The 13,379-nt window shown below is 42.2% G+C and overlaps 1 protein-coding gene across 10 annotated transcripts in view; it reads left to right on the top strand.

The window, feature by feature from the left end:
• ITPR2 (inositol 1,4,5-trisphosphate receptor type 2) overlaps window positions 1-13,379 on the top strand; it is a 244,528-nt gene that overhangs the window by 56,008 nt on the left and 175,141 nt on the right. For 9 of the 10 annotated variants that reach the window (XM_040061446.2, XM_058420145.1, XM_040061447.2 and 6 more), the window contains 4 exons: window positions 765-809; window positions 9,606-9,760; window positions 11,151-11,250; window positions 11,371-11,531. In XM_040061446.2, coding sequence (XP_039917380.1) covers window positions 765-809; window positions 9,606-9,760; window positions 11,151-11,250; window positions 11,371-11,531 — 461 coding nt within the window. The remainder of the gene's footprint in view (window positions 1-764; window positions 810-9,605; window positions 9,761-11,150; window positions 11,251-11,370; window positions 11,532-13,379) is intronic. The other variant, XM_058420144.1, reaches the window with a different exon arrangement.

Below are 13,379 nucleotides of genomic sequence, written 5' to 3' on the forward strand. Positions count from 1 at the left end.
TTGAAAGGTTTCGTGTGCAGCCAGTGAGTGGGTGTGTGTGTTTTTGTTTGTTTGTGAATACATCTGCCTACATAATCCCTCATTTTATTGGCTACATATTTCCCTTGTCAAAAGTACAATGGTATTAAGCAGCTGTTAAATAGTAGTACTTTAAATTTATTATTGTATGGCATCTTTCATCCAAGCTTCTCATTTTACTTTATTATTAATTAATGCTTGATAATCCTGATATGACATAGAAAATATTATCCCCATTAATAATGGTTAAACAGAACCACAGTGCAATTAAATCATTTTCTCTAGTGGCATTGTCACTCTTGTTTCAAAGATGTGTTCATTCTGAGTTCACAGTCTTCTCCTGTAAAATCTCAGTAGACATAGAGAATGTTAGTTTTTTATTCTCAATCTCTCTGCCCAGGGTCAATCCTGGAAGCGATTGCGTGTGCATGTGTGTGGGTGACTGTAACTGGCTGCATTTAGAATAGTAACTGTGCTTACTTCATCATCCTTTTTGCGTTTCGTTATTTGAGATTCCTCTTGAGTTAACAAGCTTGATTGCAAGATGCTCTTTTAGAGGTGAGGACATAGCCAGCTAAGTCAGCCAGAAATTGAAGCAGTAGGTATTTTACTCTCACACTGCTTCTAAAACTCCGCTCTCCTTTTGCAGGGTGGAAACATAACAGAGAACTGAACCAAACCCTCTCCCCCAGTTATGAAATGTCTGAAAGCTATCGAGATAGTATTTGACTTCTTTTCTTTTCCAGCTTAACCCACGCTACCCAGAAGGTAATAATGAAGGAAAAGCTTTGGTAAGTGGAATTTATATGTTGCATATAATCTGAGGAATGCTATGTCCTTAATCCAGCATGTCCTGGCATAAGGAAGCCCTTCATAGCTTTCCTTTTCCTTACATGTTCCAGCTGCTGGGATTGTTTTCCATATCCTGTGTAAGGTAGGATGCATCTCAGAACTGGCAATTCAGAAAGTTTTCCCCCACGTTGAGGCAAATGATGAGAAACTTATTGAAATTCTGCATCAGAGTGGCATTTGTTGAAGCTGCTGTGCTTGTTATCTGACTGCAGGTATGAAATGTATTCATTCTTCTCAGCTCAGATGTGTTATTTCATGGCAACAGCCTTTGCCTGGTACAGCATCAAGAGCCTTTTAGCTAATTCTGACTAATGAGGCAAGGCCAGACATGGAGATTACAGTGTGTGAAGGAAGTGGAGTTAAAACCTTGGGGGAATCTTATTGTTACTAAGTCAACAAATATTCCCAAAAAGAATTATTCCTCCATCAAATTCATGAGATTGCTTTGGAAAGACTGAGATCTTTGTCAAAAAAATTCAATTTCATTTCTTTCTGCTTGCCTTCCGGCTTTTGTTCCTTAAGAGGACACATTTTCAAGTTTTTCTCTGCACAGGGAAGAAATTTTTGATTTTTTCATGACATGAAACCTAAGATTCTTACATAATCACATGCCTTGAGGACTGCAATTTTAATAAAAATGGAGACTTTCATAGGAGTTGGCAACATTGGTTTTCTATCTTCACTGATATTTGGCATTACTGGTGATATTGCAATAACAGCTAAGCTGTCTAGAGAAATGAGAATTCTCTCCTATCAAAGTACAGAAGTTCCACCAAGTTGTTTCTTTTTGGTATTGGAATGCAACTTGAGGCCTTTAGAACTTTGGAATGGAAATCAAGATCAGTTCTAGAATTCCCCAGTGTGTAGGTGTTAGGCCCTTGTCACTGAGGATCCAATCCTATTGTACCACACTGTACTTATTTATTGTGTAGGTTTTCCCTCTGTAGCTATTTCAGTTAATCTAAATAGTTAAATATTCCCTGGACTGGATGATGACAAAGGCACAAGAACAATCTAAGCATGAATGTTAAAGGTGGCTTCACTATCAGTTTGGTTTATTCCTCCTGGGTATTGGTTTCAGCTAAAACCCCAGACCAGATAAATCACATTAGAGAAATACTTCCGATAAAAAAGTAATCAAAGCTGTTTGATGATTGAAACTGATGTCTCTGTGGAAATTTTAATTTATGCAGTCAGCACTTTCCTGTGAAAGATGTTTTGTGAAAGAACTTCTAGCACTTTTGGTAACACCTCCATGTACATCCAAGCCTACGGGCTCTGTTAGTGTGGTAGAAATCCCTTTGGATCCTTCACCCCTTTATAATCTTGTTGGAAATGCCATGAGTCAGCAATGGCTATTTAAGCCTTCATTCTGCCCTTGAGCAACAAGTAGAGGAACTTCACATCCCTCTGCAGGAATTTCTTTTATGTTACAATGATGCAGTGTATTGAATTGTCCCTTGAAAGTAAAAGAATCCTTTAATATTTGGAGTTCTTTGAGGGTCAGCTATGTCAGTCTTGTATCTGATAGCACATAACCTGGAGCACACAGGCTTTCCTTACTCCGTGGTTATCATCTAGTATTTCCTCTGCCTGGTCACTGCCTAACTGGCTCACTGCAAAGGCATCTATCTTCTTTTCCATCTTTTGAAGCAATTAATTTTGAAATACTGCCCATGAAGTAACTCTGGAAGGTGCAGGTTGAAGTGGACCTACGCCAGCAGAATTGGAAGTCTGAGTAGCAGAGAAATGGGGGATGAATGAATGAATCTTTGTGGCTGAAGGGCTGAACCTGCAGTCTGTGCCCTTGAGGCCAAGAAGACCAATGGAACCCTGGGGTGCACTGGGAAGAGCAGTGCCAGCAGGTCAGGGAGTGATCCTGCCCCTCTGCCCAGCCCTGGGAGGCACATCTGGAGAGCTGTGTCCAGCTCTGGGAGGCACATCTGGAGAGCTGTGTCCAGCTCTGGGCTCCTCAGCACAGGAGGCACAGGAAGCTCCTGGAGCGGGGCCAGCGGAGGCTGCAGAGATGATTCAGGGCCTGGAGCAGCTGTGACAGGGAAAGGCTGAGGGAGCTGGGGCTGTCCATCCTGGAGAGGAGCCCCAGCTGAGAGGGGCCCTCATCCCTGGGTGTCCCTGTGAGCAGGGAGGGCTCAGAGCAGGGCCCAGGCTCTGCTCCGGGGGGCCCAGCAATGGCACCAGAGGAACGGGCAGGAGCTGAGCCCAGGAGGTTCCACCTGGACAGGAGGCAGAACTTCCACAGGTTGCCCGGAGAGGGTGTGGAGTCTCCCTCACTGGGAATATTCCAGAACCATCTGGACACAATCCTGTGCCCTGGGATGGCTCTGCTGGAGCACAGAGATGGCAGCAACTGAGCCACTTTGGCCCTTTCATCCTGACCCATCCTGGGACTCTTCCTTTTCTCTGCTGGGCTGTTGGATGGAAGGGCAGCAGCTCCTGCTCTGTTGTCTGGGTTTTAAAGGCAGCACAGCCATCTGTGCATTCTGTGCCAACCCTGAGCTCCTCAGCGTGTGCTGGGGCTGCTTGTGCATGTTCACAGCCTGGTTTACATGGCCTGATCCCAGTTGCTCGGGCAACTGAATTTTGGGAAGCAGCAACAGGGAAGGGTTTTCCATGATGCAGCAGTGGGCAAAGACACCAAGATTCTGCCTAAACACATCTATTCTGCCTCGCCTTAAGTGACTCCAGTGTCTGAAATGGTTTTGGCTCCAGAGAACATAAATATTGCTGGGAGTCACCAAGGCTTCTGTTCCCAAGCATTGGTAGTCCGAAGGTACGTTTGGACTGAGGTTCATTGCTTGTTTATGAGCTGCTTCTTGACAATCCAGCCAAATTGTCTTGTGAAGCACTGCTTTTAATTCTGGCAAAATTTGGCCTTACAATGAGTTGATTAATATTCCCACATCTAAGCCCCAAAAGACTTTTTTTTTTTTTTTTTTTTTTTTTTTTTAAATGGGAAGATCTTTTTGTGATTTAAGGGTCTTACAAAAAAAAAATGCTTCTTCATCCCTGAAAGTCTAGGAGATTGTAGTGTATCAGGTATCAAAATGCAGTGCTCTGTGTTACAGCTCCCACTAAACCCAAAACTGGTGGTTTTTATGCTGCAAATTACTACGTTTTTTCCAAGGGGAGAAATGTACAGCATCAAGAATGCTACAAACATCAGGGAAATGTCAGGAACAGCTGGGAACCTGGCATTTGTTAGTGCCTTTGCGTTAAAGGCTGACTTTGGATGGGTACCTTATCTCCATTTGTCTGCATTTTCATGAGAGGGCTAACCAGTTCCAATCTGCCTTTTATTGTTGAGATTTTTCTTAGTCTTGAGACTGATATGCACTTACTTAGCTTGAAAAAAGTTGGGCAGTTCTACTATGGGCTGCCATGTCCAACTTGATGTATCTCCTTTGACTTCTGTTTATCTATTTTTATGAAATCCCAGCGTTCTGCAATTCTAACTTTTCCTTCTTGTTGCCAACCCAAGAAATTTTTATTTTTTTCCTGATAAACACTGAAAATTAAAAAAAAAAAAAAAATTACCTTCCAGAAATGACATTTATTGAATGATATGTTTTACATGGGTGATGCAGTTTAAATAAGTAGAATAGACTATCTGAAAAATACTGAAAAGAAAAGAGAAAAGAAAAATTATCAGCTTAGAAATGGCAGCTTATATAAAGCCAGCAGTCAGACCACTGGGGAGGCTGGGGGAGAAGGGGAGACACGGATGCCGGCACATTATTATTATTCTGCTGTTGCACACGGGTCTGAATCAGCTCTGGAAATGCATACATTGTTTCTTACAGAATGTCTCTGGCTCCTAACAACAGGATTGCAACGTGATGTCTCTGCTAAAAATGCAATGACTCACAAATGAGTCAACAGTGAAGGTGTTACAGGAGGCTAACTGCTGTGCTGTCTGCCAGGGCTCCTAGCAAGCAGGAGCAAGGCTGGCCATTCATTTACTCCATTTTCTTCCCATAAATTTTTTTAAAAATAATCTCACCTATGGAGTTCTGCTCACGTTACTGCTCTGTGAAAATGCTGGCTTTGTAAGAGCCTCCTAAACTGGGTTAACATATTGAGATACCACATTGCTCTGGTTTTAACAGGCATTTTCAGAACTCTGGCTGCTATTAAATTTAATTTCTGCTGAAATCTGTAGTGCAGCTTAATGTATTCATTCAGGAGGAGGGCATTATCTTTGTCTGTCTCTATGCCACAAGAGGTGTCTTCACCAACTGGAATTGTAGATCGGTTTTCTAAAAGAAAAGGTATTTTAGGTCTGTCACGTTTTTGTATTGCATTTTGCAGTTGAAATGAAGGCCCTTCTGTAAGCAAAACTCCATGTGACTCTCTTGAATTTTAGGTATGATGCTCAAGTTGAGTTAAATAAGGAAGATTTGGGATGGGTAGCAATTAATAGCAAATTCTGTTGAGAGCTGTGAAAAGGGTTATCTGCTGAGCTGTAAGTCTCAGTGAAGACAAATCTGATTGGACCTGATTATTTTGTCACTGATTCGAGCCTGGGATTTGTCTCTCCTTACATTTGTCCTCCACATGGCAAGCAGTATGTCTGTGTTGTTTTTAATCTTTTTAAATCATGATGGTCTGTAAATCAGTAGTGGTAGACCAGGAGTTATAGACTTTGCTGTGGGCCTGGATCAATATTTCCCCTTCTCACCAAAATGGTGTTTTTTCTCACTACTTAGGACTCTTTTTTTGAGTGTTCAGCCTTTGCTTCCCTAGGTGGGTCCCACCTGGAGAAGTGCCCTGGCTGTGTCGTGGGTGTTTGCTCAGTTCCTCTTCCTGGGTGTGATTATTGAGCTTTGCTGCTGCAGAAGAAGGCTGGGGGCTCACAGCCCTTTGTGCCAGTGCGCACTGAGGTTTTCTTAGGCTGAAGGAGCTGACTCTGCTCTTTGTACCACTGACACTTACACTGGGTTGTTTGGAAGGCGGGGTCCAACTCCTGCTGGCAGAAGCAGAACTGAATGTGTGTCTCTTTCATCCTCATGAGTGATTTAACAAGAGCAAAGCGATTGCACCTTCCTCACCTTGGATATGCGTCTGAAGTGACTTGTGACAGCCTCTGGCTAGTTTGTTGTAGTTTGGGACAACCAAAACTATAGACATTTTCCTTCCAGGAATGTACTATTTGGCAATATTGTTTTACCCACAGTTCCCTATACTCCTGGCATATAATTCACCTTTTTTGTTTGTTTGTTCGTTTGTTTGTTTTTTATTAAGTCTTAGGAGTGCTTTCCTTGGCTGCCACTGACCACATTGCCAGCATCTCTGAAACTGTTCTGTTGGCTTTCTCTTCACACTGCTTTAAGTTGGATTTTCTTCTCTGTGCATTTTTGTTCCTTTGCAGTTCTTTTCTTCTTTTCTCTTAATTGAATCCAGTTTTGCTGGCTGCATCTGCTCATATGCCAGTTTCTACCTGAGCAAATGTCATCTTGTTTTCATCTGCTTAGGAATGCAGTGCTTCTACTGAGCTATTGTCTAATTAATTTAAACTAGCCTAGTACTTTCACTTCTTTCCACATCCTCACATGGACTCATCTGCTGATTCAATAATGGCTGGGTTAAGTGCGGATTCTGACGGCAGCTTACTAAATTTAATTTATCGTGAGAAGCTTTCTGTATGCAAGTGTCTGTGCATTCTCTCTCTCCCACACAGGCATGTGCACGTGCACTGGGACATAAACTGAGACAGATACAAATCCATGTTTGTTCCTGTGTAGTGGCAGCATTGCTGTCTCTCGTGTACCCCTTGTACACAACTCGTTTCCAGAGCTGTCAGGCTGGGGGTCCGGTTACTTCTCATTAGATTTATTTTTTTTTCCATGCGTAGTGCTTAACTCCCATAACCCAGGTTGAATTGTGAGATTCAGCTTCTGAAATACTGCTGTAAGGAGAGTTCTGAGGCTTGTGGGGGAGTTCAGCCTGGAACTGCTGTACAGCTCTCGTGTAGGTCTGATTTTGCTCAGCTAAGCTTGGCATTGCATTTAGCAGTGTTGCAGGCACTGTCTTGCCCTCTGTTGAAGTAGAATTTCTTTTTAGGCTAAAACCCAGATCTTGCTCCTATGTCTGCCAGCTGTGGAGCCTGGTTGGTGGGATTTAGGGCTGGTGAGCCAATTCCATTGCTCAGCTGGATCTATACAACTGTTGGTGGCACGAGGGAATGGGCAGAGTTAGCCCCAAACTGCTGGGCGAGCTTCTCCACAGAGCTAATGGTTGGTGTGAACTGCAAAAGCACAGGAGATCTGTCTTTGACTCTGCCTCCTGCCAGCTCGCCCAGTTTATACGTGGTCATGGTGTTCTGTGGTGGGGAACGTCCCTTTGCCCAGCCTGGGTCAGGTGTCCTGTCCATGTTCCCTGCCAGTATGGTTTCATATTTTGGTCTGTATTTTACCCAGAGCCCCAGGACAAAAAGAAAACCGTACAATTATGAAGTGTCCTGCCTTTTTGTATAGCAGTCATTTCAGTTTGAAAATGATAGTGAAGTGGGTAGTTTCTGGGAAGCCCTAACTGGATTTGAATGAAAGTTGTGGAAAATATCAAGAAGTTTGGATGCTGTTCTAAACTATCCTGTGCTACTCACCCCTTTACAGACCTCTTGAATTTTAAACTGAATTTCCAGTTTTCTCTTTTGTTATGAAGTGTAAGAAGTAGTTTTTCATTTAATATTAGACTCTGACTCACAGCTATTAAGCTCTCAGAAGAATTTTTTTATTGTTTCTGTGCCTTTTCAGTTTGTGTCTCATCACAAGTATGTAAAACAAAATATGTATGGAAATCACAAAAGCAATTTTCTGTTTTCTCAAACCTTGCATATAGGTTAATTTTTTTGTGCATTTTTCTGTAGTATTTTCAGGTATGAGATACAAGAAGATGTGGGGACTGTCAGATGAGTTTACTCTTGTACAAGTCATAGGAACAAGCCTTCCTCTCAAACACTTGTGGCAATACTCTAATGACTAAAGGAGCCTGAGAAAAATTTCTTTCTGTTTTTTTTTTTTTTTTTTCTTTTTCTGCTCTTGCCATCCTTGATAGAAGTCACGGGATGCAAAGCTGGCCTTTTGTAAGCTTGATAATGAAAATATGGTTGTTTTGGAAGGATTCAAAAAGTGCCTTGAAATGAGTTGATAACTAGCCCTTTCTTCCATAATTTCATTCATGCTTGATTTTGTTGTTTAATCTCAATTGGCAATATGGATAATCAAAGCTTTGCCCTTGATTACCCCTTACAATTTGGTTTTAATCAAGCTACTAATGCAAACCAAGTACAGCCTGGCCTTTAACGTTGCACAGCTCTTCCTTAGTGGTGTATTGTAAATCATTATAATTGCATTTCATGCTTCCAGGGTTTGATTTTTTTCTCTTTTGGCTTTCCTCATTCCTCTTCTCCTCTCCCTCTGTGATGTGCTTTGTGTATGTGAAGGGCCCTGGGCTGCCAGTCTCTTAATTGGTTATCAGTCTTTTGTAAGATGTGTAACTCAGCACCAGAGGACCAGCTTTTACTCACAGCAGTAATTCTGTTGGTTGCTGCATGGATACGGGCACAGATTCCAAACGACTCCTTCAAGCCAAAAAATGTTCTCAGGAGCAGGAAAGGTGGCATTTGGGGTCGGTAGGCAAAGGTATGTAGGTGACTCAGGGTATGAGAATGGTGCTGCAGGGTCACAAAATTCCCATGGACTCTCAGCAGGTGATGGGAGGAAGATCCCACCTTAGCTCATGTGCCTTGTTTGAGTAACTGTGTCCCTCAAGGGGAACAACTCCTGCCCTTGCAGGGGGTAAAATCAGACCTGGGTTGGACCCAGCCTCGGGTGCGTTATCAGCCTGTGCTGAGGTTTGTAATACAATCCAGCTGTGGCTTTGCCTGTCCCCCTTCCCATGACAAGCTGGTCCTGATGGAGCAGATGTTCTGGCTCTTGCTGTTTGGAGAGTGTCCCCAGGACAAGAGGAAATGGCCTCAAGCTGCTCCAGGGGAGGTTCAGGTTGGGCACCAGGAATGATTTCTTCTTGGGAAGCTCTGACAGGCATTGGAAGGAGCTGCCCAGGGAGGTGATGGAGTCCCCATCCCTGGAGGTGTTCAGGAAACAACTGGACATGGCTCGAGTTTAGCTGACAAGGTGGCGATTGGTCAAAGGCTAGACTCGATGATCTTGGAGGTCTTTTCCAACCTAAATGATTCTGTGATTCTCTGAAAGTATGCTGCTCTGATTCTACCATCTGAGAGGAAAAAGCCATCAAACTTATATAAAACAATAATGGATTTAGGCAAATTGCTTACTTTTTAAGTCCCCTCCTTGTCTTAAAAAAAAAAAAAAAAAAAAAAAAAGGTCTCATTTTCATTAATTCTGTTCTTTCAAACATGGCCCTTTCCAGACCAGCACTGTGTAGTTGCATCAACTGGGAGTGGTTGGGTCTGCAACTACTGCAGGTTTTTTGAAGTTGTAGGTGTCAAATAAAACATATCCAGTGCTGCAGTGCCTCTGTAACTCATGGCCTGCTGTTGTTCTAGTGATTGCCTGAGACCCCATGAAGCAAAGTGCATCCTTTGTGTTACTCCAAAGACAGTCATGGCAGATTCTTGCTAGAAGGTTAAAAAAAAAAAAAAAATACAATTCAGATGTAATTCTTGTCTGCAAGGTAATTGAAGAATTTCTAATGGGCCCTGATGCAAGCAAATAACCCTTGTGCCTAATCAGCAGAGAGACGGCGACCTTCCTGCTTCAAAGAAGAAACGCCAGGCAGGGGAGAAGATTATGTATACTTTGGTCTCTGTGCCACATGGAAATGACATTGCATCTCTCTTTGAACTGGATGCCACCACCCTTCAGAGGGCTGATTGCCTGGTTCCAAGGTAAAATTAAAGAAAAAAAAAAAAAAAAAGGGCAAAAAATAGTCCTGGATAGACAGGGTTTCTTCCTGGCTTTATGCTGGTGAGTGAAGCAGAAAAAAAAACAAACATGAGCAAGTATTATCCTTCTGTTAAAATTTGAGGAGTGTTCATGGATACATAAGGGATGTATAAAATATGATACCGCTGCTGTGACTGGGTAAAATAATTATAAGGATAAAACAAGTGACACTTAGTGAGAATCTCTGAAGAGAAAAAATAATGGTCTAAATATTGCACAGATCTGTGTAAGGATAGAATTGAGCTCTGTGCACTGTTTGAAAAAAAAGTACTTTTAATAGATTTAACTGAATTGTTCCCAACAAAATAATGTGTTTGGTGAGCTGGGCTTCTGTTTCCCTGACAGATCATGATGCCACTGAGCATATTTGTTATTCAAATGTATTCAGCAAGTGGCTTCTGGGTTTTGATTGGCAATATTTGAAATTTTAGCTGTGTAGCATAGCTGAGATTGGTTAGATAAGTCACACGGTGTTGGCTGTGACTGAATGGGTTTGCAGACACTTGGGACTTGTTGTTATGAGGGTGGATTTTAAAGCTGAGTACCGACAAATACTGATGTATGTGACTTTGAAGTGTGTTTGCTGTGCTAAGTTCTGCCAGATAATTTGCTTACTTGAATACTCAAAAGCCCATCAGCATGAAAGGGAGAGCGTGAATGGAGACCACAGTGAATATATTTCAAAAGTAAAATTCAGAGTTAAAATTGTAATTGATTTCTCAGCTCTGCTTTTTGATAATACCACAGATTATCATATGGAAAGGATTTAGAAAGATCTCATATCTGCTCTTTGTTCACTTGATTTTCAGTTGAGAACTGGTACTGTAAATTCTTGCTCTGGAACAAGGGTTTGCAGATCATAATCATGAAGCTGTGAAACCATGGTCAGCTTTACTTTCTGGCTTTTGTGCTGTGACAGCTTAAAAGGGTTCGTTATTTTGCAGGAAAAAATAATAAAAGAATTGGGTTTATTCATAAAATGTATTTCCATTCAGATGGGATTTTATAACATCTTACTTTCAGTGTTTTTTTTTTTTTCCTTTAAAGAATATTTTATTCCTAGACTTACATAAATACTTAAACCCAGCACTCTGCATAATCCCAAGATGCTGGCTGTTCTTGTTGCAGCTCTGCTCTGGGTAAGAAAGAAGGAGTCAAGGGAAAGGGCTACTGCAGTGTCTTTTAGGTCCACCTCCCCCTTTTATTGCAGTGGCTGCTGTGGCTCCTGCTCTCCAGCCTCATGCCACAGGCAGGTGTTGCAGGGCATCCCATTTGCCCACGTGAGCTCAGGACTGATCCATCTCAGCTGCTGTGTGCTCTGTCCCCCTTTAGGAACTCCTATGTCCGCCTGAGGCACTTGTGCACCAACACTTGGGTCACCAGCACCAGCATCCCGATAGACACGGAGGAAGAGAGGCCAGTGATGTTAAAGGTAAACAAAATCCCAAACTCATTCCTGAAGCTGTCTCACTTCTAACCTCTGAAATGTGCATAATAATTAGGATGAAGGTAAGAGGATTGCTCACCCACTTTAAACCAAAAACTATTGCAGATTGGGACGTGCCAGACCAAAGAGGACAAGGAAGCTTTTGCCATTGTTTCGGTTCCTCTGTCTGAGGTCAGAGACTTGGACTTTGCCAATGACGCCAACAAGGTTTTGGCATCAACTGTTAAAAAGCTGGAGAACGGAACAATAACCCAGAATGAAAGGAGGTTAGTGAGTTTTATTTTTTGCCCTGCTAAATTGGTGTTTGGTTACTCATGATAACCGTCATGGGTAGGTGATATCCATGAGCACAGAGGCAACTGGGAGAGGACACTTCTGTTCTGAGAGTGCCAGTTTGGAGTTAGATTCCACCTCTGCCGGAGCACCCTTGCTGTACCTCAGGCTGATCTGTGTGTCTCCTGTGTAAAAACACTTCCCCAGCTCACTGGGCACATAACTAAATGGGTAGTTCCATGGGGAAATGTCTTGGGATTTCCTCTGATAACCTGCTTCTGAGCTGTGAGAGTGCATTGCATCTGATTCTCATGTACAGGAAAGCAGCACTGCAGGGCTTTTGACTTGTGTGAGGTTCACCGCACTGCAAATCTGCAAAAACCTTGGAAGGAGGTCTCAGTACAACTGAGAAGCTGCTCCAATAATCCCTTTACTTTCTTATTGCTATTTTCCCCTGTTCTCTTTCTCTATTTTACATAATTTTGGTGTTTACCCCTTGTATTCATCCCCATTTTTTCTGTGGCACTTTTAGAATGTCTGCTCCTCGCACTCTCCCATGAATCAAGGGATTTTGTTGTACATTTGTTGTACATTGTAGCCAGATATATTCTGCTGCCAGTGATGTACTTCACTATTTGTCTTCAGCTGCCTGTGGTTAAACTGAATATAAGACAGCATCTCTGGCAGTGTGGATTCATAACTGTAATACATCATATGCAGCTTTTTTTTCTGAAAATGTTAATTTTAGGTGATGAAACTGAATTTTTGCAGTCAGTTTCCAGTAGCAATTAGACCAGATAGTTTAATATCCTAACAGGCAGATTTTTAATGGCCTGGGTGTTGGGACTCAGCCATGAAAAGCTGTGGGACCATTTCATGATTGAGTTGACCCAGAGAGGGACACGACAGTGTCCAGGTGGGATGTTCCTGTATGAGCCTTGTGCCACTGTCAGTACCGACAGGTCTTGATGTTGACAGATTGCTACAACAAACACAATTGCTACAATAGAACATTTCAGAGCTGTTTCACAACAGTGCTGTTATTTGTTTTTGTGATTTCCTTTGGAACCACCCCCCAAGCCTTCTTTTTCCTGTCTTATCACCTTCTAGCATAGAGAAGTGGAGCCCTAACAGTTTATTCTTTATTGCTCCATCCTACAGCTGCCTTTTTTACTTTGCTTTGTGGATGTGACACACATCTGGCTGTTTTCTACCAAGGTGCTGAGGCTTTTAGAGCTAAAGCTCACTCAGAGGGTTTAGGTGAGCAGCCCAGCTCACTTGTGGGTAATGGGAACTTTGTGTCTGGCTCCCACAGAGAACTGAAAATCTCTCGGGGATCTTCCTGCCTCTTTCATAGCTGACAGATTTGTTAGTTATAGACTAGACATTGACCAAATTGAGATGATGCTGAGTATTTAATGTAAAAGACTGCTGGTGCTGTTAAGGGGTATTCTTTGAAATCTGTGTTTCTCACTGCATGCCTGGCAAGGTCTTAGTAACAAGGAGGCAACAATGACTTTGTTTTCTTTTTTCCCCAATTTATATTCTGTCTTTTTGCATTTTCTGAAGGTGGGAGAGAAAGAATTACTACTGCCTCTGTTGTTTTTAGCACCTGCTTCTGACAAATCTTTTGTTTAGCAAAGAGTGAAACAAATACAGTTTCTTGGGTCAGTATATATGGGAAAACTGTTATATATGAATACATATATGAAAATGCATATATATGAAACAGTTTCATGGGTCAGTAGGGAAATTATCTAGTGGCAGAATGTTTTTTATTCCTCTAGTGAGTCCATCATCTTGTTTCATGGACCCATGATAAAGCCTAAAAATCCTTGCTA

This window comes from Hirundo rustica, chromosome 4 (assembly GCF_015227805.2).
Source record: "Hirundo rustica isolate bHirRus1 chromosome 4, bHirRus1.pri.v3, whole genome shotgun sequence".
Classification (NCBI taxonomy): Eukaryota; Metazoa; Chordata; class Aves; order Passeriformes; family Hirundinidae; genus Hirundo; species Hirundo rustica.